Source organism: Lepidothrix coronata, unplaced genomic scaffold (assembly GCF_001604755.1).
Source record: "Lepidothrix coronata isolate B3197 unplaced genomic scaffold, Lepidothrix_coronata-1.0 Scaffold12, whole genome shotgun sequence".
Taxonomy (NCBI): Eukaryota; Metazoa; Chordata; class Aves; order Passeriformes; family Pipridae; genus Lepidothrix; species Lepidothrix coronata.
Genome location: NW_016690192.1, coordinates 9,816,126 through 9,842,341, shown reverse-complemented (window position 1 = coordinate 9,842,341; position 26,216 = coordinate 9,816,126). Strand labels below are relative to the sequence as shown.

Sequence of the window (26,216 nt, the reverse complement as noted above, 5' to 3'; positions counted from 1 at the left end):
TCATTGCTAACCCACTTCTCCCAGTACAATTCCAGGCTGCATTTGATACTTACCCAGCTCACAAAAATTAGAAAGAGAGACTTGGAAAAGGTTCTGTAACAACAATTAAGATGGAAGCTTAGTTCTAAGTAAACACAGGAACTTCTCTCCTAGTCCAGAATATGAAAGCTGTTTTGACATGGAGCATAATATTATTTCCCACTGCTGTTCACTATCTTCACACTTTCCTGTGGAAGACAGACCTGGTTGCACATAGGTACAGATAGCTGGCAGCAGACTTCTGAGCTTTGCATTAAATGCAATGTCTCATATGTAAAATAAAGAACAGTTCATAGAATTGTAATGCAAAAAAAAATTTAATTTTTAACAAAATGTTCATGATACGGAAGGTCACAATACAAAGTTCATAAACACAATACAACACAAACAAGTTGAAAAGCCTTTTTTGATTGGAAGTGATTTTTAATACAAAGACTAGATGCCAACAATACTTATTGTACAAAGTTTGACAGTGGATTTATATATTGATTCCCTGAAAATCCCCTCATTTTGAAGACATTTTGAATATTAAGGTAATGCCTGAAGTGGATTCAAGAAATTCAGTTACATTTGTCTCCACCCTCAATTCTAAGCACTTGGATTGGGTTTCGCGGTACAAAATGGATAGTAAAGGCACACTGTGGTTTGAAAGCAAGGCTAGAGATTATAGCCTTTACACTTCCTGGGTTTTGTCTGGGTGTTTTATAAACACTCAAACATGCAGCGAAAATAATGTAACCCTCTTGAGGGGCTACAGAGTGAACCAGTATTTAAGTCTGCAAAAAATGTGACCCATTTAACCTATATAGCAGTGTCACTATTCTTATGCATTTCTGAGTGTTTCCTCAAATCCTTTGAGGTTACACATTTTAGAAACAAAGTACCTTTCTCCAAGTTATTTCTGTTATTTCACTCCTGACAGAACGAGTGTAAAATGCATGTTTAAGATTATTATTCGCCTTCATTAGTTTGGTTGATTATGGAAAAGGACAGATGCACTGCTAAAAAGTTGAAGCTATTGGCCAAGTCAGGTACTTACTTGTTTTACATTTTCAACACAGATTTCCTATCTAGAAAAAAAGCTTTAAAGAAAATGCTTGCTTAATCTTTTAAAAATTATTAGACTGCAAGTCTTGTGTGTCAAATTCTGGCATAAAGTGTTCTTTAATGTTAAGTTATAAAGTCCAGACAGGCCTATTGCAATTATTAACACAAGTCTTGCCACAGGGCTGTAAATCAATGCACTCTGGCTTAATCATATCTACCACAACTAGCTCTGTTGGTGAACCATGTAAATTCCTATGGGACTATTATACAACTCAAAATTAGTTAACAGAGTTTGGAGGAGTTATAAACAGACACTATGAAAGATTGTTCCAGCAGCACTGGTCTCTACATAAACACAACAAACCAGTTTACACCAAACATTTCTAAAACTACATAGAAAATAATAGTTTTACCGCATTTTGGTTCCCTGAGAAGAAAAGTGGTCTAACTACAAAGGTCTTTGGAATGCCATCAGTATAGTGATTAAACATGCACCTCTTGCACTGCTATTGCAGAGATATCGCCTACTTCCACGTTGATCAGACTTGTTTGGGGATTTTCATTTGAAATAAACCTTACACTCCACAAAACTGGCAGTGGAATGGGAGCAAGAGATGACTAAAAATAGTCTAGTACTAAAACTAGTTTTATCTGTGATGATTTGTTATTACAAACTGGAATGGATAGTTAGCACACTCATGAACACAAAGTCATTAAGAGCATAGATTGCATCATCTGTTTAACTCATAATTGAGATTTTGTATTATTTTAAAGTTTTTAAAAAACAAAGTTTTCAAACATGTTTTTGGAAAGCATGCTATTTTTTTCCCCAAGGGCATAACTTATGTTTATAGTGAACATGATAAACATAATGAGAATTAAGACTTCAAATACAATAAAACAGCGCACAGCAGAAGAATGAAGTCAGGAACCATTTTATTTCCATCCAGTTGTGCACGTATTAAGGATGGCATAAGAGTTTATCCCACCACTGTAATTTATGAAATTATTACATCCCTAGGAGAGGCACAGCTTACAATGCTTCCTGTCTTTTCCTCCCAAGTGCTTATAAGCTGTGTGCTTATTTAGTTTGTTTTAACTGTGCCTTTCTGTCCCTATCTAATACAAACCTCCTTTATCCTCTCCCCACTAACAGGGTGTGGAGAAGCGGCACTGAGGCAGTCAGTAATGAAAAGTTATAAAAATATTAATCAGCAACATACACTACACTAACACCTGGGATGCTCACAACATACAGAAGACAACTTTGCAGCTATATTGCATTCTTTTCACCACCATTGTCTCTGAAAATCAGTAATGTGAGACTGGTTGTCTGGTACATCAGTACAACAGTTATTTCAGATTCTTCTGATTCCTCCCAATTTCTAGGCAACAATTTATTTTATATTTACTATTTTTAAGACAAAATGCTGAAACTGGTTCTAGGTATTTAATAGCAAGATTCAAATAGCATCTTCCACAATTATCAGATTAATACTTAGTACTTGTCAAAAGCTTTAAAAATTATATTGCAAAATTACTTTCAGTATACCTCATGCAATTAAACTGCTCAAATAGTTTAAACTCTTAATTTAATACATTCTGAGTTAGTGAAGAGTTCATATTTAGAAACTAATTCCAGACAGTCCTTAGACTTCATATGGCAGGAGATGAAACTGTTTAAAATCATCACTATCAACAGAAAAAAATCTCATAGGAAAAAAGTATGTACACTCTCACGATAGCCAGGCAATCAACTCTTCCATTTTAATAGTATCTTAAGCATTTAACTGAATTATTCCAATCAGTAGAACCTAACCAACAATTTATGTTTCAAATTTTCAAACCTGTAAAAGCCTGCATTTTTTGTTTGAATCTAAATCATTTTTTCTTTTCCAATACAATCAATTCAGTTCAATGCATTTAAGACTGATTTGTAAATCGTTCTCTCTCCTTTGTTTCTCTCTACCAATACAGATCCTTAGAGAGATATTAAGCAAAAAACTTGTAGAATGCAATGATGCAGTTTCATTTTAAACTTAGGACTTATCTGAGCATGTCTGCAAACGCTCTCTTACACGAGGTGGAAGTGTTTTTAACAACCTTTCTTCTACGATTAGACTATTTCGCTTTAAGAACTGACATTCTTCCAGTTCAGCAGGAAGTGATTCAAGATAGTTTCCAATGAGCTCTAATTGAACAAGATTCGGCAGCTGACCCACAAAAGGGGACAAATTCATCAAACTGTTATTTCCCAGAAGAAGAAATTGCAGCTTTTTGCATTGAAATAATCCATCAGGCAGCATTTCAATCTAGAAAAAGGAAAGAGAAGAACAAAAATAAAGTACATTAGAAGTTGTTAGCCTACGTGCAGCTGCATTTTTTGTACATTTACCATTTTTATTTTTAGGGTAAAAAATTCTCTTAGTTTATGAAAGGATAAGAAAAAAGGAAGACTGTAATGCTTTTATCATTATGTGATCAAGCGCTTGAGAGCACTACAATGGTTTTATTGTACCTGTTCTGGTAACAAAGCTACTGGCAGAAGTCAAGACAAGCATGGAAGGGGAAGCACATACCTGCGTGCATGCACACAAGTGCATGCAAAGGAGTGCATGCAAAGGAGTGCAGGTGGCAGAGGAGATAAAAAGGCTACTGTCTCCTAAGGATCATTTAATGAAGGACAAACACAGACTGTGGAGAGACAGCAGCAGCTCCTGTGTCATGAAACTTGTACAAGCAGTTATCTGTGCAGTGCAGGAGTCTTGCTCCACACTACTGACATATAACTTCCAAACCCAACCTCACCAGCAAAACAATTATAAACCTCAAAAGAAGTCTGAAGTCACGAGCCTGAGCACCACACTAATGAGCCAGACAGTTTAGCACTGCTGATAAGGTTACCAACCATAATTATTTCCCTCTTCCCAATGGGACAGCTGAGCTGCTCATCAATTAGCTGTTGATTTACTACATTTTTCGGTTTCACGTTTACCATTGTTCACTTCCATTAAAATACTACATAGGACAGACAGCTGCAGGGAAAGGGAAGATATGTTTCTGCAGCCACGCTAACCTATACTATCTCTGGATCAAAGCCCTTACAGACCAGGGTAGTACTTATTCAATATGATGTGAGCTTTGCTGATACCAAAGTTTTAGTAATTAAACAAGCACCACCCCTATTTTTCAGCTTTATTTTAATCATGAATAACCACAAAATCATTTTGAGCCAGAGGCTGTTCCAGAAGAAATACTAGGTTAATTCAAAGTTCTACTTACGTGGTTCTTTGTCAAAGCCAAGTACTGCAGATTGGTCAGAAAACCGATTTCTTCAGGGATGGAGGTTAGCTTATTATAGCTAAGATCCAAATAGTGTAATTTTTTACAAAGAAATAGCTGCAATGGAACACTTTTAATATTATTATAATTTAGATACAATTGTTCCAGGTTCGATAATGCACCAATCTGCACTGGGACATATGAAATACTGTTGTGCCACAATTTTAAGCAAGAAAGGTTCTTAAGATGTTGAAAACTAATTATTTCTTCCACTGTTCTGAGATTATTTTCTTTTAAGTCAATTTCATGCAAATTGTTTAGTGTAAAAATGGAATGGGGAATGCGCTCTAAATCACAGCAGATTAATTCCAAGGTTCTCAGGTTTACCAGCTTCTTCAGATTATTTAGCACTATCAGTTTATTTCCCTCGTTGTTGATACACAAGTGTTGTAAAGAAGGCAGAAGATCTGTAACCACTTGAGGTATACGGGAAAGGTTGTTTTTCAAGTGAATTGATCTCAGATTTTTTAGCCCCTGAAAGCCTTCGTTGTATATGGAGTTGTGATGATCTAGCATGAAATATCCTGTTAAGCACAATTCTTGTAGGTTTTTTAGATGAAAGACCCAAAATGGAATTCTTCCCATCTCGCTAGATTTCAAGCGCAGTGTTTTCAGATTTTCCTCTAAAAAGCTGACTGCTGGATAATCCATCGTTAGTGATGAATGATAAACATTGAGTTCTTTGAGATTGACAAGCTGAGTCACAGCTGAAGGAAGTTTGGCTTCAGGAATAAGTTCCAGGCTTAGGACTTCTATTTCTGTCAGTTCAAAGACACTGTCTGGAAGACCATTTAACATGAAAAGGTGAAGTTCAGTCTTGTCTTGGGAATTTCTTACTAGTTTATTTTTCAGTTTTTCCACTGACCATTCATTGTTAAGATTTATCTGTTTGAGTTCATTTTCACTCAAATCAGACAGGAATATTGAGAATCGTTGGGAATAAAGAGGATCATACTGATCTGCCAAGTGGAGAATAAATGCAAAGTCATTCTTTACATCAGGTATATCAGTGTAATTACTTTTCTCTCTCAGCTTCTCAAAAGAATATTGCTTAAGTGAACTTCTTAACATCCACCACAAACTGTAAGTACAAGTTAATCCATAGAAGATCACTAAAACAACATAAAATGAAGCCAAAACTTTAAAAATTTCTGCTAGCGAATAAACACACTGGTACCTTTTGTAGCCTGTAAAGGCTTGAACATTAACTACACAATCAATTTCAAGTGTAATAAATGATAAATAGTAGGGGACATAAATTATTATTATGACAACTACAAAGACTTTCACTATAATCTGTTTCATATACACTGTATATACGACATCCTTTTCTTCGGCATGGAGTCTGAATTTCTTCACTTTTTCAAATATAGCTTTAGCTTGTTCCCCTTCTTTTTTGTCAAGAACACTTGAATTTTCTCTTCCTGTTGTTTCCAAACCAGGTTGTGAATATGGCAGGGACTGTCTGCTGGCCCCTATGTCTCCTGAACACGCAGGTGATGAAATCACTGTTTTTGATTTGGCTGTTGGCAACTTCCTCGCAGACTGCTCAGCAACTGTTTCTGAGAGGGCACGTGTTGTCCATGGAGAATCAAAACACTTCTGAAGAACGGCTACAAAGTGCTCAAGCCTGGAACTTGTACTAGGATAGTAAAGCCAGAAATTACTGCAAGCTGCAAAAATAAAGGTATGCAAAAGCACTAGGTATGGGAAAAATTTGGCAAACCAGTGAAGCTCTCTCTCATAACATACTGCATCGATATAGGAATACTGCTGCCGATGGAGATAGTTCTGGATTTTAAGCGGGATGATTATAGGTGCTGGAGAGCCAGCCGACATGTTAAGGTTGGCTTTAACTGAATCCCAAGGCACAGCACAATGATTGTCAAATTCTAGCTTGCAAGGAAGACAACATAATACTCTGGTTTGAGTAAGCTGGAGGGCCCCAGCGAGCACAGCAAGTAGCAGCATTATCATGGTGAGGTAATACCAGAAGACATCCCACCATGGTTTTAGTATTTGGTAGGATGACTGGGCATCTGCTAAACATTTGAGGTCTGTTAGCGTGATCATGACTTTCACCTGTGAGAGAACAGCAGCTGGTAGAGGGGAAAAAAAAAAAAGAAAGGACATTGTCAGAGAATTGTGAAAAACAATTTATCTCACCGTTAAACACTTATTACTGTTTTCAGAGTTTTAAATATGTGTAACATTTGGCCTAGCCTCCAGAGCATAGCAAAAGGATCCAAGAACTCCTGGCACCTGACCCTAACCATCATCTTTTGGATTTATTTTAAGGAAAGGTACTTGGAATACAAAAACTTAAAACAGTGAAACTAGCATCAGAGATTAGGAGAAAATATATTTGGGCACTGTTCAAGTAGAAGCAACAAGCAGGTATAAGTTAAAGAAGTGGTTGATATATTACTTGCAGTCCTTCACCACCATCCTAAACTTAAATAACAGAAGTGATTTCTTATTTACAAAGAATTCCAAAATCAGAGTGATACATTAACATGATGTCTCTTGTAATCTAGAATTTTCTACCAGATTAAATAATTCTAACCAATTTAAAAAATACATAAAAAACTCTCCAAAAAATATTTTGCATTACATATTCTTATATATAATTCCCCATCTTCTCCCATCAAGACAATCAAGCACATTGACAGAATGAAAATTAAGCTAGCAAAGTTTATTATTGTTCAATACTGTAATTTATATATAAAAATGTCACATTTAACCCCCAGAAGAATAGGTTTGATTCATACTTACTTTTCTAATTAAAGAGAATAAATTACACAGCACTGTTCAGTCAGGAGGTCTACACCTTTTAAAATTCCTTGGACATGCCATCTTTACATTTGTCTTCATTCTGGATGGAGAAAACATTTAATATACTTATTTTTAGTGGTTTAAACTAAATAAAGAGCAAACATTTCAGCTTTCATTAGAACTGCTGCCTCATTGTGGATCCATTAAGCTCTGCATTGCTACAGCTACATAAAATGGAACAGTACATATTCATATGTGGTCATGCAGAATGTGAAGTCGAAGTTTTGCAGCCACATCAACACAAACCACCCCCCCCCAAGGAAACTGCCTACAGTTAGGCCCTATTTTAACTGGGAAGTAATGGTTTTGGTTTTTTTTTTTTTTTTCCAAATAACTATGAACTTGTTACCTGGGAGACCAACCCCCACCTCACTACAACCTCCTTTCAGAGAGTTGTAGAGAGTGATAAGGTCTCCCCGAGCCCCCTCTTCTCCAGGCTGAACCCCCCAGCTCCCTCAGCTGCTCCTCCTAAGACTTGTGCTCCAGACCCTTCCCCAGCTCTGCTGCCCTTCTCTGGACACGCTCCAGCACCTCAATGTCTTCCTTGTTGTGAGGGGCCCAGAACTGGACACAGGATTTGCAGCCTCATGAGTGCCGAGCACAGGGGGACAATCACTGCCTGGTCCTGCTGGCCACACTATTCCTGATACAGCCCAGGATGCCATTGGCCTTCCTGGCTACCTGGGCACACTGACAGCTCATGTTCATAATATATTAGTACTGTATATTTCAAGTCCAAACAGAGGTGATAAATTGTTGTAAAAAGTCAAACAATAGCTGTACTAAGGTAGAACCTTATTCTTACTCCACATTCACATTTGAAAGGGGAAGGATGACTGAAAATAACTCTTCTTGCATTGACAAAGCTGCTTGTAATAGAATGTAAAAACTTACCAGGCCCACTCAAGGGAAAGCAGCTGAAGGAGGACTGGATGGTTCCAATACACTCCTGGAGAGAAAATAAACTGTCATCAAATCATGAAATATTTAGACTCCAACAATGAAAAACATTTGAAAAGTCAAAATCATCACTGAACTGGCTTTAAAAAGTGTGAGAGATCTAATTAGCATGAGGATGGGAACTATTCTTTTCCTGACAATCATGTAAACCTCATCAGGGACTTGGGCAGATACTAATGTTTCAAGAAGGTGTTTTATATAACTAAATGCTTATTGGAGCATTCTTAGGAAGTAGGGCATACCTATTCAGTATAAAGGATAGAATTCAGAGTACAATAAAACTCTTGGATAAAGTATTTTCCCTAAAAAGTTACAGAAAAGAAAACAGAAAACAAAACTTAAGCCAATTCTGTGAAAACCATACTGGTATACCTGAAAATACACATCACCCAGTACCCCTTCAAGCAATGCCATATTACTAAAAAAAAAAGTTTACTTTTTGTAGAGATTGAAAACTCAAAGTGAGACTGACCTGTGCAACTTTGTGAGGTCTGTTTCTATGAAATGCTTTCTTTGTCACTTCTATACCTTGCACTGGAAAGCTGTTAGTGCCTATGACAGATCCCAGAAAAAAAGACTACATTCTCGCTGTGGTTTTACAAGACTTTCTAGCAAAAAGTAAGTGTCACAACACTAAGTATTTAAATACTTGAACTCTGGACTAGTGAATGGCTACTTTTTGAAGCCTTCCAATGAAGAATGTGTATCCATTGCAATTCTACATATATGAAATAAAGCTTCCCATTGGAGGCGTACACAGTACATACAAGTGTAATGTAAACATGTAAATTATTAATGATAATTTCGCTAAAGATGTTTTTCTTTCAAATCCTGTCTGTATGCCAAGAGTGACTAATCAAATGGAATAATGCTGAACTGTAATGGGTTTGATAAACCTCATCTCCAGCAGCTTTCAACTCATATCAAAGCCATAAGAGCTTTTCAAAATGGCCTAATTCAATTGGCAATCTTTCTTAGAAGATGAGAGAGTGAAGTTTAGCCCCAGGCAAAATAATGACTTTAGGAGAGTTACTCCAGACCAGTGCAGAGATACAGGCCAGAAAAATAAAGTAATAAAGATCACTAATATCTAGGCAATTTTTAGTTACTTCAAGACTTATTAAATCTGATCAATAGAAACATACCCAGAATGTGAATAAAAGGCTGTTATTTTGAAAAACACTATCTATAATCATCAAACACCCACCACCACCCCCAGCTGCCAAAAGGTTACTTAACATTGCATTTCTGTCATTTGGTCATTGCTTACGTAATTTTAGGCACATTTAGTTAGGGATGGCTCTGCAGCAAGGTATCTGCCTTGCTTGTCCTCCCCAAAGGGTATTCAACTGGTGTTTCTGACACACTAATTTAATCAAAATAGATTTATACAACTAAAACATACCCTGAGAGGTATTCCTGTGGCTCCTCTATCTTGCTTTCCCCCCACTCCCTCAAAGAAACACAGCCACCAAGTTGTCAGTCAATCTCTTAAGACTCAAGTAGTTGCTTCTCAGCTTTGATAAGGAGATGCTGACATTTTTAGCAAACATGTTTGTTCTATCAATTTTCTATCAAAAGTGATTCCTGAACTACAGTACCAACTTAGCTTCTAGCTAGTTTCCAAAGTTTTGGATGGAAAATTAAGTTCAATAATAAACTAAACACACAATCAGTTTTGCTTCACAGGCAGCTTTGAGACTCCCCTATGGGATGCTTAGTTCCTGCTTATGGTTTCACATGCACAACCTGAGCCTCCACTCGCAAGTAAGCCCTCATGAAAATTCCCAAAGGGAAAAAAACCAAACTCTACCCATACACACACTCATTACCCAACACAGATCTTTCCTGGCAAAACCTTCCGCTTCTATTGGTGTGCTACTGTTTCCTTTCTCAGGCATTCTCTGAAAACAAACAGCCAGGTGCTGCAAGAGTTCTGGTGCAAGTCTGAACTTCATAAAGAATGATACTGTCACACTTGCTTTCAGCAGAAGCAATCAGCTAACTGCCTCTCCCTTTTTTAAGCAGTAGACTGCTGAATTCAAACACTGCATTTGATACATGGTTTTTCAGAATCTGTACTTTGGTCACCTGTGTGCACAGGCAGATTCAGTTGTAGGACCTTTTCGATGGGGATTGTGGTTTTGAATCCGTGTTCCACTGAATGCGGAACATACAAACAAGATTAGAGAAAGCTGCTTTCCAGTTCCTTCTGAAGAAGGTCACAGGTGATAATTAAACATGTATAAGTGATTATCCTTTTGTATTTAAAATAAGCCCAAAGACATTCCAGCATTCTATATTAACCAGCATATTCCTCAAGCACCAGATGTTCACAAAGGCACTAACACTATTACAAGTTTGCCATATCAACCTCTCAAATAATCAAGACCTAAACTCCTTCCATACACTCAGAGACTGTAATTACAACTACAGACAATCTCAACCATCTGTACCTGGACTAACTAGAGGTCTTGCCTTAAACACTCCCACTCTCAAGACAGGAACATAAGATGTAGAACAGTAATAGCAAAGCTTTATGCTGTTTAAGAAGCAGTCCTTGCTCTCTGGAGAAGGCTTACATAAGACTATATAGCCAAATAATTCCTGGGGAAAAAATTGTAAACATAGTTTAAAATTTATTAAGTTAGGCTACACTTACATTTTTACTTTACCAGGCTTACTCTTCTCTGCTACTGCTTCAGAGCTAACTGCACAGCACATACGCTGATAAAAAATCTGGCAAAAATCAAGCAACTACTACCCATCCCTACCACTACCATGCCTTCATCAAGCTGAGAAAAATAGGAGTCCAACATGGCAAGTATGTTTCATTTTCCTCAACTACCTAAAGGTTTGAACATTCCCAGGTTCAATACAAAAGGCCTCAGGCAAACAAAGCACAGCTTAAAGGCAGCTTCACCTGAACTCAGAGTACATATCTTTATTTTATTACTTCCTTTCTCTCTCTGGTACACTTAATGCAAGAAAAAAATACTTTATTCTGCAGTATAATCTAAGTTGAAAATATGCTTTACTCCAATCTGATTTGCTTTAAAAGCATAAGATTTACTCTTCATATCTCACTGCACAAGATTAGATACATTACATTATGCATTTCCATCCTATGCCTGCAGCACTCCAGAAGAGACCATTGTCTTTCTTGAGCCATATTAAGTTCTCACTAAATATCATCGATAGCCAAGTATTGAGCCTTTTCTCTATTCAAGGAAACCCAGTAAAGAGGTGAACTTTGGTTGTAAAATATGTCACTGGTCAAACACTCACAGGGGAGATGGATCATCTTCAAACATTCCAGCTGCCTAGGTAGTTAAAATTACACACCTGTAGGCCACATGATAATGAATCGTATCAGTTAGGTCAGCCCAAGTGTATGAAGTTACTTGAGTTTAACTCTGAATAGCAGATGGGAGGGAAAAAAACAAATCAACTACTTTGAAGATTTAACTCTGTAATGAAGTTGCATTATAAGATACATATTCAAAAGTTAAATGTGCTTTTACTAGTCTATCCTGTAGGCAATTTTAAATAAAAATTCATATATAAATACTTTGACTAGTAAAAGCACTTTCTCCAGGCCTCTCCTCAAGTTAAGTCCAAAGAGCTAAGGACTGTGTTGTAGCCAAAATAGGTCACAACCTATGCTCCTAGAAAGACCTGTACTAGCGAGAAAGAGATTGTTTAAACCGAAGTTTACAACCAAATAGACGGTAGGTGAGAAAAACAGTTTATACAAAAAACTCTGAAAACCAAAATGTAGAAAAACTGACAAGCAGGTACAAACCTAAGTTTCTGAACAAGTATGTTTCCCAATTAAAGAGGTAAGCCATCCAATGGTAAAAAAACTACAGTAAAATGAAAGGTAGACTAGCTTTGTTTTGCATGTAATTGCATCCATGTGACTGATCGCTTTTAGAGCAAGCTGTCTACTTGCCCAGAATGTATCACTCCATTTATAGCCAAGGTGCTTTCTCAGATCCCCAAACAAGCAGAACCCAGACTTTGAATCAAATCTGAACATTTCCAGTAAGCGACAGTTAATACTGAGACACTAAAGCTGTACAGTTTTCTAACTCAAACATGCATTAAAAAAAAAAAGGTTTTAACTTAAGAGACCTCTTAGCATCTAAAATACTGACTACAATAAACAACACAAGCATCTGTTTAGAAGAGAGTGCTTTGTATTGGTCATACAATAGAGACGTATCTAGTTTCATCCTAATATTTGACAAGTAATTTAACTTATTTGTGTTCTCCCTGGAAACTCTAGCACTCTTTTTATTTGCTCCATTAATTTATATTTCTTCACGCAGTTGTACATTTCACATATTCCACTTTAAAAAGGAAATTATAGGAAGACTGCCAAAACTCCACATTGGTATTGCCCGCTAAAAAAGAGTTCTATCATGAGTCTCCTTGGCAATTCCTAAAGAAACATAGCAAACCTCATTAACAATTTTGGTTATTGGAAAGAATTCCATAAGGTTTTAAAAATAAAAAAGTACAACAAATTGTAGTGGTTCTGACTGGAAGACCATGGCATGCTGAGGTGTTAGTGATCCACTCCGGGCAGTTAACAGGTTCAAACCTATGCCATGCAGATCTTTTGTCCACAGGATTAATTTGGCCAGATCATAAGAAGTCCGCAGGTAAGCTCCCACTTGGTACCTGGGATTACTGCAAGAAGTTCTCTTGTGAATGTCTTTCCTCGTTAACAGTAGAAATGATGCACAGAGTTGTTTTCTTGTAAGAAAATTCTACAATAGGTTGACTGATCAAACTGAGGTAACCCTGTCCACAGGCAGAGTCTGCACAATGTGCTCCACAAGGATTAAAGGCTCAGTCGATGATACACAGTCTGTGTTCCCAGTATAAACAGATGTAAGATTATTTATACTATTCTCCTTCTTTATAGTGTCAAACCCAATAAAAAACATTTCTAATTATACTGTACAGTGTCTGAGTGTCTTTCTTACTGAGATTATCATGGACCAGCACCTTTCAGTGCAAAACAAACCATATAGATTTTTTTCCAGAACATCAGTTCTGAACTTCTCATGAAGTAATAACAGGAGTCCAAAAACCTGAAACAAAGAACAAGTCCCAAATATCCATTATGTGACACCACACAGTCTGATCACATCTCACTCATTTTCAACACAAAGAAGTTAGTATGCAAAGTAAAGCACTATCTTCTCTGTCAGCCCCCATTCCCCCTTTTTTGGTCCCCTAACACTTTCAAGTAAACAAAACCTTCAGTATTAAATAAGACGTAGGAGAGGGGCATGTATTCCTACTGCTCTAAAGTATCTATACACTGTGCAACCTGCTCTAGGTGAAGCTCCTTTAGCAGGGCTCAGAGCAGGTGATGTTCAGAGGTCCCTTCAACCCCGACCATTCTGTGATTCTAAGAGCCTAAAGAATTGTATTTTTAAGATTGGCATTAGACAGTCCATAAGGAAGTACACACATTAATGCAACAGAAAGTCAGTGTATGTTAAGTCTCAAAAAAAGGGATACAAGCAGAACCAGCACCCAAGCAGTACAAGAGAATTTTTGTACAAATAATGTTGAAGCCAAGCACATTCAAAGCATTTATCAGTTATCTCCTTGTATGCAAGCCTACCTTTTTTTTAATGAAATGCTAATGGATTTGTGATCTAATGTACTTAATTCACAGCAATGTACTTAATTCATCAACATCTTTCCAGACAGGTTCATGGTATGACAGATCCAACAAAAATATAAACAAGAACTTCATACATATTTAAAGAAACAAAGAAATCCAGTTAAAAATTCATGGCTTTTTTTTCTTCCTTTCAAATAATCTGGTGCTCAACTTGTAAAAATTAAACAGAGCTAGCCAGACCAAGTAGGTGCATTTCATTGATAAATGAAATGGTTTTCTAAACAAGTGGAGTGTAAGAGATTAAATCTAGGTTACAGAAAAAAAAAAACCAACACGACCTTCCAGAGTGACTCCATACTATGTCAGCTAAAACAAAGCTGGTAATTCCACAAAAGTTACAAGCAGTTCACAGAAAAGGAGACAGGTCACAGGCCATACTAAACAAAGGAAAGAAAAGAAGAGGTATCTGGTTGCTTTATCCAATTAATAAATACATAATGCAGAGTAATATGAATAGGAAGACACTTAAGAGGTTGAGGTGATTATGCAGCCAGCTTGCACTCTGCTGGAGGATTGGTAAAACCCCATTCCATTTCCATTTCAGGGGAGTTTGGATTTGACATTTGATAAAATGAAAGGACTGAAAGACAGATTTCACATTGCACATACTGTGTGATAGCTATGTACAAATTACATACCAACACCTGAACACAACTCTACAGTTGGAGAGCTGCACATCCCCATGGGATCAGGAGAGCCAAAAGCAGTGCTGTGCTTATCAGAAGCATCTCCTGGGACAATGCTAAGTTTCAGAACCGCAAACAAGTGATCAGACTTGAATTCTACAGTAAATCCACAGTAATCCTTCTTTGTCTCCTGAACAAACACGAAGTTAGTTTAGGACCTATGTTCACCCTGTGTACTTCCATCAAGACCAAGTATGCTGTGCAACAGCCCTTTACTGCACAGAATTTCCTTTTTTGAGTAGGCTGTCTGAGCAGATCGAACAGAGAGTAAGGTTTTTCAGACAGCAGTACTACAAGAAAAACACTTTTTGGTATGAAGCCAAGTTTAATAACTTCAAAAACAAGAGTCAAGGTTTTATCATCAACTGAACCAATTAAGAACTTTGAAGTAAAAAACCTCTAACCCCATACTTGTAAGAAACTGAATAATACTTTGAAGCAAAGCAGACACTACTTTTAACTCCTCTTCAGTAAAACACTTGAGTATTCACATATCCCATCTCACTTCAATCAAGCAATATTTTGGTGCTTTCCTAACTTTGAGTCAGTGTCACCACTGTTAGTATTTAAACAATGTTACTGTTTAATAAAAAGTATTTACTTGGAAAACAGTTTTCCTGTACTGCAAAGGCACAGGCAAAGTAATAATCATTTTCATACTTGCACTGGCATGGGTTTGAAATGATAGTTTATCTTGTAAATAATTTAAACACAGTCTAGAAACAGAGAGGTTTAGTTAAAAATGTCCAAATTGCCTCACTTCTTCAAATATTTTGGATTACACAACAAATGCACATCAAGATTGTTTTGATTCAGATGGAAAATTAAAGGACAAATACTTTAGCATTAAAATCTAAATCTGCAATTCTTCAATTTCAGATCAGTAGACCTTTACATTTGGATGCAAATGAACTTTAGTTACCAAAAAATAGTGAAATAAATGTGAAAAATAGTGAAAAAAATAGTTAAACAACCTGAACAGTCACAGATTAGTGATATTTTCCCCCAAAACTAAGGCAATAATATTTGGGAAATAAGGGGTTACATTTTCTGGGGTTTGAAGTAAGAGCTCTAAAATCAATGTCACTTTAATTAAGCCTGAGTAAACTAAATGACCATAGATTTATAGCTGCTGTGCCACAAAACTGAAACATCACTTCCATTAAACTAAAATCACAACTCAAAGTATTATCACCCAAAGAAACAAAGTGTTTGTAACAATTAGCAGCAACCAGATTGTATTACCATATTCTTATTGGTATCACTGCCCCCCTGGCATTGTCAATCCTTCAGTTTCTCACAGTCGACCAAATTCTCAATTCCAGTGGAATAAATTGCATTCCAGTTTACAATATTGGAACATACTTAGAAGCTGAGCCCTTATGATGGAAATGCACTCATATTATTTATTTCAAGGTGTGTAAACACATTATTTTGAAACAGAATGTCACTGATGAGCATTGAATTGAAGATACTGCATTACAAGTTTTCTCCACAATTCGCTTCTGATGTTGAAAGACACTAAAATTCTCTTGGGTGTACACCAAAAGAGGGTATGTCAGCACTATAGCTCAAATTGCATTTGTAACAGCTTTATTGAGAGCTGCATCATCTGCCTTCCTTAAAGTACAGCCCTTTCATATCAGTAAGTTTAAATCAAATATCCGGGGAAACTATTCATAAGTGTTATGACACTTTAGTTCAATATTGAATTACCATTTGATTTCAACTAGTTAGAAATTAAATCCAGAACTTGTTTGTAGCCCACTAACAACCACTTGGGGAAAAGAATCCCCATAACTACAATAAACTGAAGCCCACTAACCAAGTCCGGTAAAACTCTAATTGGAATTACATAACCTATACCGCTTAAACATTAAAAAGACAGCATATTTAAATATTAGAATATTAATTCTAGTTTACATTCCTCGCTCTTCTACATGGCTATCCATGGTATCTGAACCAAATAGTTTCATAACCACAGCACAGACTGCTAACTTATCTTTAGGAAGAGTAATTGCAAGAACAACTAGCAGAATAACACTATTTGCAAGGCAACAGCTGAACATCCTGTTATAAGGATGCCTCCAGAAAGGATAAATACCGCCCACAGGTTAGTGCACAGAATACAGAGAGCAGTGTGAAACAGATAGGCAGCACAGAGACCCATATAAACCACACCTTATCCCCTTAGTCACATGAAACATCCATTTCTAATCCTAGCTGAGTAACACTTTAAGGCTTTAGCAGTAGGTATTGTAAGCTGAAATAGTACTACTAGTACCACAGCCTCTTTTGCTACCTGTAGCACGTCAGGCAGATCAGGCACAGCAGCAGCTAAAGGAACACAGGATTTCCCCCTCCACCACCCTTCAGAAACCCCTTAGAAAAACAATTATTTGACAGTGACATACTGCTCTATCGAGTTCATTTTACAAGGCTGAAATGCTGATGGATGTTTCTTTAGCATTGCTGGTCCCTGCCTAAAAATTATTCAACATGCTTTCATTAACTTTGAACAGCAGCTGAATTGGTAACTTGCTATAAACAAAAGGCAATTTTCTTTTTCTCCCCATGAAAATCCTGTTTACCTGAAAAAGGAAGAAAAATACAAGTCAGACCAGCAACTCGCTCCTCTCAAAAGTCTAAGGGAAGAAGCATGTTAATACTGCAAATTTCTGGAAGTTACATGAATCCTACTGAAGCCGAAAGTCAGTTACATTATGCTAATGTAAAATTCAGTAGAATGTAATAACATATGCTAATGTAAAACTCTGTGATAAACATTTTGTTATCTAGCTACAACAGAATGCTTTAAACACTGGGGAAAACCCTTAAAAAAACCCCCATATACTAACTACTGGTTCTCTACTACAGTCATTCTCCTTTCCGCTCTCATTTCATTTCATGTCCTTTGCCCTGCTCAGCACCACAGATACTGAAGAAAAGTCACTCATCATAACTCTTCTATTCCCCACACAGTCAGCTGAGCTACACAGAGTAAAGAAAACACACAGTTAGACAATACTTAAGTTCTACAAATACTTAAAAATGTCACTACTTAAACCTCATGGGCTTTGCTCTCGCCCCCTTCTTGACAGTTTAAGTTAAATAAGACAGATCAATAAGCCCTGATCTGTTGCCCTTCCTACTAGGAAGGTACGTAAGGAAAAATTCTGAGACACTAGAAATAACTATACCTCACCTTATTTATCCCTTCAACAAACAGATAAGGAAAGCTGGGAGTCAGCAGCTTAAATACTTGAAACCACAAGTGGCCACACAGCTACGAGCTTATTCTAGGACTACCTCAAAGGTATACTTTTAAATGACCACACTATAGGCCAATTCAAGCAGTTTACCTCATCACATAATTAATTACATTCTTAACATAAAATTAGCTTTAGGGAAGTCCCCTTTAATCAATCCTACAGAATTGCAGCATTCACTATGGACAAATTCTGAACCGGAGACAGGAAGGTGCCTCAGTTTCACCACTGAACAGATGGGCCCAAAGCAAGCCTGGTGTCACCAGGACAACTCAGCCAGGGTGCAAGCAGAAGCAAGAGCTACTACAAGATCACTGACTTCCTGAGCATGAGAAATGCATTGGCCAGACAGAGGAAAGGAAGAGAACAAAAAAGAGGACTGTTTCTTGTTCGACACGCAGAATTGCCAGGCCTCAACACTGAGTTTAACTCTTCCCTCCCTTCCGGGGAGGCTGGGACTTGGCACCCGCCTGCCCCTTTCCCCAGGGCAGGTGCCGCCGCCACACCCGGGGCCGAAGGTGGCAGCTGCGGGGCGAGCCCGGGGCGGAGGGAGGCGGCCCCAGGCGACCTGTAGCGCTCGGGTCACCCGAGGACACGCAGATACCGGTTACGCAAACCAGAGAGCGGTTTTGTGCCGAGCCCCGCCCGCGGGCCCGGGGCAGGCACAGCCCCGCTCTGCGCCCCCCGGCCCGGCAGCCCCGCGGCCGCGGCAGGTGAGCGGCCCCGCGGCCCGCGGGAAGGGGCGGCCGCCGCGCAGGCTCACCGGGAGAGCGGGCGGGCAGCGCCGGGCGCCCCGCGGGACGGCAGCGCCATCCTGCTCCACCGGCGGAGAGGCAGCCCCGGGAAAACCGGAGGGCGGCGAGAGCCAGCCGCCAGCCGCGCTCGGAAAGCCCCGCTCCGCGCTGCTCCCCCTCCTTCCGTCCCTCCCACGCCGGGGGCGCGGGGCACCTGTCAGCTGCGGCCGCCGCTCCCTTACCTGCCGTCGTCGTCGTCGTCGCCGCCGTTGCTCCTACTGCTGCCGCCGCCACCACTGCCCGTGCCGGCCGGCTCGCCCGTGCCGGTGGGACCGGTGGGAGCGGCCCTCCCGCACCGCCCGCTCCGCGCTCTCGCTCGGTCCGCGCGGCAGCCGCCGGCGCAGCGCGAGGCACCGGCTCCAACCGGCGCGTCTCGGGCGCGGCCCCGCCCGCCGCCCGTGTCACGTTACCGGTCCCGCAGCCAATGGGCCGCGCCCAGCGGAGCCGCGGCCGGGCCGCGGGGCGGGGGAGCCGCGGCGGACAAAGCGCCGCGCCCGGCCCCGACCCGGCCCCGCGAGCACCGCGGAGACACCTCACCTGACCGCCCCTGCCGGCAGCTCCCGGCACCGCGGTGTGCCTGCCCGGCTGAGACCCCCGGTGCGGGGCGCCGGCCGTGCCGACCCGCAGGCAGCAGCCGCCCCCCCTTTAAGTGCCGGCATTTAAACAGCTCGAGCCGCTGGAGAGCGGGAGGAGGTGGAGGAAGTGAGAAAGTAATTACCGCCAGCCGTTGGAAAATAAAAATAGAGAATGCTACACTTGCAGAGAGGCGATTTAATCCCCGCGGAGGCCTCAGCTGGGTGCGGGCGGAAGGAGCGGGGCTGGTCCGGCCGTGGGAAGCGGGGCTGGCGGGGCTGGGGAGCGTAACGGCGCGGGTCCATTCGGTACGAGCTACACCCCGCCGGGACAGCACCGCTGCACCTGCCCTGCAGCGCTGGGAGTCCCGCCACTGGGGCCGGGGACACCTGGTGTCCACCACCCTTTCTGACACCAGCAGACAGAAGTCCGTACGGCGAGACCCTTCTATGGCTCTTCAGTTCCACTGAAAACCTGATAGAAATATAATAAATTGCACAAATAAACACAATGTTAAAAAAAAACCCCAACTCAATCACAGATTCATTTGATTTTCCTACTTCACCTGCCCTTTCTCCAGCTCACAGAGCAGCTCCCTCCTCCAGATGTCCGAAGAGGCTGATTCTGCTGGTAAAGGCATGAAAGACTGAAAGAAAATTTTGATACCTATCTAGATTTCTGCAAGGAACTGGGACGAATGGGCTCTGTCTACCTCCTCTTAGTCGTGCAAACAGATCAATCCACTCAAGTAATTGTCCTGACATATTTTCACTATTATTAACTCCACTGCAAGGACCTAGTCAAAACTCTACAGTTATACATTCTAATTATACTCCTTACACTTGCCCTGCTATAGTAATGTTTATTCTTTGCCCAGTCATCAATTTCACGGAAAAAGGGACTATTTTCAAAATATTGCTTTTTCTCCAAAAAACACCAAAATCCTTTTCTTCACAGCTGTACAAAACCCACCCTCATTCTAAACAGCACAGACACTAAATTTTGCCAAAGTTAACAATTTTCAAATTGTATTCAGTACATGTTTAGCTACTAGTATTACTTTCAACTTAAAAGATCCATTAAAATATAGCATACTTCTGTGGAAGCACAAGTATTACAGTTGAGCCAAAAATGAAACTAATTAAAACAAAAGTGAAGCTCACTTGTTAGTCCAAACATGTAAAAATACTAATGCAAACGTGTTGGAAAAAAAAAAAGCCGTTTGTTTTCCTAGCTTGCAGTCACAGTGGTAGCCTAGCAGCGAATGTATTTATTTTAGGCTGATAGTTTCTACTTAAGGTGATGTGCTTTGATAGTAATGTAACCTCAGAGAAGCCACTATTGTCACCACAAAGATGTCAGCATCGTGGCATTGTCTGCAATTACCTTTTCAAGAGTCTTTGGTGAGGTTTGGTAAACAGCAGAGAGCAGGCCAGCCTCTTCCCAGGAGACCAATTCCCCTTTGTCTCATGACCTGCCTCCTTTTTAGCTCTCTGTATCTCAATTTCCATCATGGAGACAAATTTTCTGCTCTATTAGTAGTTCCCTGAGGAATTATTTAATGCATTTTGCTGAGACTATTTCCTCTATTTGTGATCAAAGTAAATAAAAGTACATCTCATTCTATAATCTTGCTTTCTATTAACAAAAAAATGAAAAGTCTGTCTCCAGAACCTGCCATGTTTTCTATTTGTCAGTAATATGCTAGGAAGACAAATTAATGTTTAACTAAATTGTAAAACCAAGAACTGTTTGTGCTAAAAATAACAATACTGAATTAAGCCAGAACACTGAAGTTAATGATCATAAGGTTCATAATTGCTTGAACAAAAGATTGCAACACAATTACATAGGTTTGCATTTTCTCTACCGTGACACTGAGTAGCTCCTGGGGAAGCACAAGGAGAGGACTCAACTCATCATTCACACCCCACCAATCCCTCAGCAAAGGAAATATTTTGTTAACCACCTACTCAAAAACAACGCTGTTCTAGCAGTGCAGCTCCTGACTGTATACCTAACAGATCTTGTTCTTCTTTAGGGTTAGCTTAGTGCCAATTACTTTAGGATGAATTTCTTCCAGTCTTTCTCAAGCCGTATTATCAGGAAAATGTTCTTCAAGCTCTAACAAACTTTCTATTTGTTTTTGACAGCCATTTATAAGATACTGAAAAGCAACAGCTTGACAATCCAGGGAGAGTTTCCTTTCACACATCTTGCCACCCCCTGATCTTTTTTAACTTAATATTTAGATGCTACAAACCCAGCTTTTTTTTTAATATATATATATATTGAATTATATATATTGAATATATACATATTCATATATATATATACCCCCCCCCCCCAGTTTCAAATGTTATGCTCAGTGTGACTAATGGGTGTCCAGGGCATGTGCTTCAACCCCTTCACTTGCACAGTTTGGGGAAATCTCATGTAGTAAGAAAGGGAAAGCTGTATGTTAAAGAGGGCAATATAGTAAAAATTTCACTTTAAAATATTTTCTATTGAAAATTCGTTTTAATATCAGAGATATGACATTATACTTGTTTTTTAACCCTCTAGCAGTACTTGGAGTTGCAGGAGCAACATCATCTTGACTGGCAATTGCACTGGCAGCAGTGTGTGAAGCCGAGCCAGTTCTGTCAATAAAGCACCCTATGACAACTTGCCTTGTGATCACCAAGTGCTTTTCTGACTGTCTGTTTCTCAAGAGTCCGTCTTTTGATATGAAAGGCTACAGCTTCATAGTCAGCTGAAGCATGAACCAGCAGATCACAACTCTTTAACCTCTAGAATTCCATGCTACCATTTATTCTCCTAAAGAGAATAAAAAACATGTAAGCTTCATAGTTCTCTGTATAATTTAATTTCAATCCCTGGCACATCCACGTCATTATCTCACTCGCTCTTTTTGGCATGTGCTTAAGCTTCTTTGTCTTCTGCTGCGAGTTTATAAATCACATGTTACATATGCTCCAGATCACTGATTTCCCGGTGCAATAATGTGGCTTGCAGTTACCAACAAAGGCACTCCCTTCAGGGATAGGTATTTTAGAACAACACTTCCCTCTGCCGGCTCTGTGGGCCGTCACAGCTCTGCGCTGGAGGGACCTGCACACATCCTCTGCCACAAGCTCTGACAAGACCTCTGCTCCTCCCAGAGTGCGTTGGACAGTACGAAACTAGCAAAGGTCTTATTAATTTATCAGATGAATATGGTAGGATAAAAGTTTAATCCAGTATCAACTGGAGAGAAATATCAATTTCGTTTCTGATCAAGACAGGAGTATCTCAAAGTCATAGGTAATGCTAAAATTGAGATTCTTATGGTCTGACATTTCATATTCACTCCAAAATCCTGACAGCTTTATGACAGATGAAATTAGAACAATATGTAGAAACAGATTTTACCCAGATCAGCAGGCATTTCTTTGTAGAGTGCATATATAGGACACCACAGAAAAAAAGATCAATATTTTTAAAGAAACATTGGCTGCAGTTTTTGTGACTCTAATGGAAGCCAAGAATAGTGCTACAGTGGATTTTAATTGAGTGCTACACTTCCTACCTGGCCATCTATTCCAAACTGCTAGTAATAATGGTTGTGCTTAATTCTTGCCCTTCACAAGGATGGGAACCGGTCCCAGTGCAGTACTACACATGCTCCTAATTCACTTGCACAAACACGACTGAAAAATATAATTAAGCATTTTGCTGAACAAAGATTCTGTTCATATACTCTGCTGAATAAAGACTTTTGGTGGACTTCAAAACACAGTAAGATGATGAATAAACTGAAGATAGAAGAGGGGGAGTTGAAAATACAGATATAATCCTAAATCAGTATTTTTGCCATCAGCAAAATTTGCTTTGAAAAGGCAGACAGAGGGACAGAGTTTTTCTGTTCCACAGAAAAACTGTCAAAAGATTGGATCAAGGAGGTACTCTGTGTTGAAAGGTAGAACAGGTAAGAGTGCTGAAAGCCATACTGAGGTAAACTGGAATAAACCTTCATTAGAAGACAGGAAGCAAGTGCTTATGCAGTAGGTGGTTCTTGATCTGTGTTCAAAACAAAGTCTCTGGTAAGCACACAGAAGGTCTAGTTATAAAATAGCATATGAGAAATATTTCACATGAAAAAAAAGATTTTCAAAAATTTTAGAGAGGAAATAAAAGGCTTGAATAAAGAAACCAGAATGTCAGGATCAAGGAGACATCCTGAGTAACAACAAGAGGGAAACAAAAACCAGCAGCATAATGTGGCATAGGCAATGCTTTTTTAAGAAAGATGTTTCCAGTCATCGCCTGGTTTTTAAATGCTGAAGAATAAGGATTCCTCTCTGCTTAATTTCGATGGTATTGCATTCTGCCTCCTGGTGATCCTTAGATCTTGCTGGCTAATTGTAAAGTCTGCTTGAGAGTTTTCAAGAGAACTTATAAGGTGGAATCCAAGTAGACACAGAGCAACTGGAGATGAGTATTTGTCTTCCAAGAGCTTTCAACACAAATTAAATACTTGTTGGCTCTAGAAGCCCTACAGGCATTATCAGCTCACATTTGACACTTAACACTGCATTACTAAAAATTGATGTGTGTCTGCTAGAATGCTACTAACAAATAATAAAAAAAATAAATTAGTGCTTTGGGATTCCAACGCATTCACTCCTATTGTTCACAAATGCTTTGACTCCACTGTACAGTTCTAGTATTGCAATTACAAGTCATAAAAAAGCAATTAAGAATCCAACAGTTGAAATTCTACATCACATAATTTTCTGCAGAAAACATATGCAATACACTTTAGTGTATTCTTATGCAGATCCTGTTTTCCCTCGACCGTCCTAGGCCTTTCTTCACTTAGGGTATCCTATTTTTTACATTTCACTCACCTTGCACAGAGGTGAAAGAATTTTACACCAGCAGTCTCGCAAAGTCTTGGATTTCTAGTCAATTCAGCACTTGTCTGGAGACAACTTTATGCTTGCTGGCAATCAGAATTCCTCCAGTAGGGAACTACGTGCTGTGTTGTTTTATGTAATCACTGTTGCTTTACTTGCCAGGCCACAGACGTGCAGCCCTGGTTTCAGCTGACAGCCCAAGAGGGTCATCCCCTTCCAGTTACCCCTTATTGCTGATCATAGTCCACAGCTAATGTTTTACCAGAAGATGCTGCTGCCTCAGAACTGCAATCTGATTTATGTGTGATGTTCTCCCCATTTTGGTGCTACCTAAACTAACTGGATCAGTTTAAACCCTTTTGGTTATGGGGTTTCTTTCTGCATCCCTTTGAAACACCCAATTTGGGATCAACCAGTATCAGCTCTTTCCCATTTAACATGCTGTTACAAAAAAGCAGTATCTGCTCTGCACCTTGCAGACCCAGATCCTTGTGGAAGCTGTTAGATCAAAAGATCAAAGGCAAGTTATTTGTTTTTCAGCACACATTTGTTCTGGACCTTTTTCTCTCATTCTCTTCGGTTTTCTTTCCTAATGTGTATTTTGAGGTTGGCCAGTGGCTTATCTGAAAAATTTATTCCCAGTATCCCTCCAGAAAGTGTAAACATCATTTCTGTATTATTTGTAGCCCCTGCCAGAAAAAATGGCACAGAATCACTTTCTGGAAACTTGAAGAACCCATAATAAGAAATATCTCTGCTACATCTCAAGCAGAACCTTGCCTCCTGTTTTCTAGAGAACATGGAAAAATAAGACGAAGCTCTGTTATACCAAAATATCCCTACCCAAATTCAAATACAAGGAAGGCATCTCTGGAATCTGCCAGAAAATACTTCCATTGTCATACCCTCTTTCGTTATTAATGGCTTGATTCCACAGGGAGAAAAAAGCTAATTTTGTCCACAAACCTTCACAACATAAAAATGTATAATTTTACAAAGTCAAAGATACATAGATGCAATTTAAAATCAGCATTGGCAGTTTGAACAATATCCAAATAAATGAATATTAATATGTTTATGAGTATTGCTAAGAAATGCTAGTTATCCAATACCTGCTTCACTCTGCAGTTATATTCCATTTTCTTTGAGATATACAAAATGTATGAGGTCATTTAAAATTGGAGTGCTCTCAGCACCCGCTAAGATTAGATCTTTAGAGGCAATAAAACTAGTATAATCTGAACTCCAGTATCACATTAATTTCCTATGATGTCTTTTTTAAAATAGTGCCAAGCATATACAGTAGCTATTATCTGATAAGCAAGTTGTTACAGTGCAGCCTAGCAGGCAAAAAAAGGAAAAACTCATTATTTTTTTTGAATGAGATTCAAAATAAATGCTTACAGCACAGCCTGTTATGGGGAGTTCCTTGGCACATATTTGGAATGGTTAATCGTAAAAAAATGTAGTTAGACATGAGTCACACGGCTCACCCCAAATGACTGAAAAGTCTTATGCATTTGTTTAATGCTCCATACTGTGAGTAATATAGGAAGTTCTCACTGAAGTATTTCCAGCTTCTCAGACTCTCCTTGTGCAATCCAGTGTTAGTCACACAGTGAGGGAGCAGTCAGATAGCCACATCCTCTTCTCCGATCCAGATATTGGCTGGACTCAGCCTTTAGGAACAAAGTCAGGCCTGCAAGATATTTGTGCTGTATTTCTTCATCTGTGTTACAATAGATTCTGTTGAAGATGGCTCACTAATTTCTTAGAACATCTCTTTAATAAAGATTTGCAAAAGACAAAATTATGCCTCTATTTCTTGGACAGGGCTTGCAGCCACAATACAGCAGACTGTGAAGTGGCAGCGTGGCAATATGGGCTGGGGGTAAGGATGGTCCCTCCCACTGAGAGACTCCAAGTTATCCATGACTAAGAGGTGTGTGGGTGTCCTCTCTCATCTATTGCACGCATGAGTACACGACTGGACACTGAACTGCTGCAGACATCAGCATGTCTTTCTGTGCTTTTGCTTGAAAAGCAGGACTTGAAAGGCA

The 26,216-nt window shown here is 39.3% G+C and overlaps 1 protein-coding gene across 1 annotated transcript; it reads right to left on the bottom strand.

Annotated features, from left to right (window-relative positions):
- Window positions 1-337: 337 nt before the first annotated feature.
- On the bottom strand, window positions 338-18,988 carry LRRC8B (leucine rich repeat containing 8 family member B). Its single transcript, XM_017805520.1, has 5 exons — window positions 18,865-18,988; window positions 8,158-8,212; window positions 7,204-7,303; window positions 4,369-6,527; window positions 338-3,398 (listed from the first exon to the last, which is right to left on the bottom strand). Exons 4-5 carry the CDS (start codon window positions 6,499-6,501, stop codon window positions 3,126-3,128), a joined length of 2,406 nt encoding a protein of 801 aa, XP_017661009.1. The 5' UTR covers window positions 6,502-6,527; window positions 7,204-7,303; window positions 8,158-8,212; window positions 18,865-18,988; the 3' UTR covers window positions 338-3,125.
- Window positions 18,989-26,216: the final 7,228 nt, after the last annotated feature.

What these genes read in the sequence shown, in the direction of transcription:
- LRRC8B (XM_017805520.1), bottom strand. Translation starts at nt 6,501, where the DNA reads ATGATCACGCTAACAGACCTCAAATGTTTAGCAGATGCCCAGTCATCC. An exon ending in TGGCTTTGACAAAGAACCAC is followed by an intron (nt 3,399 to 4,368) that starts GTAAGTAGAACT and finishes TCCTTTTTCTAG; the next exon opens with ATTGAAATGCTGCCTGATGG.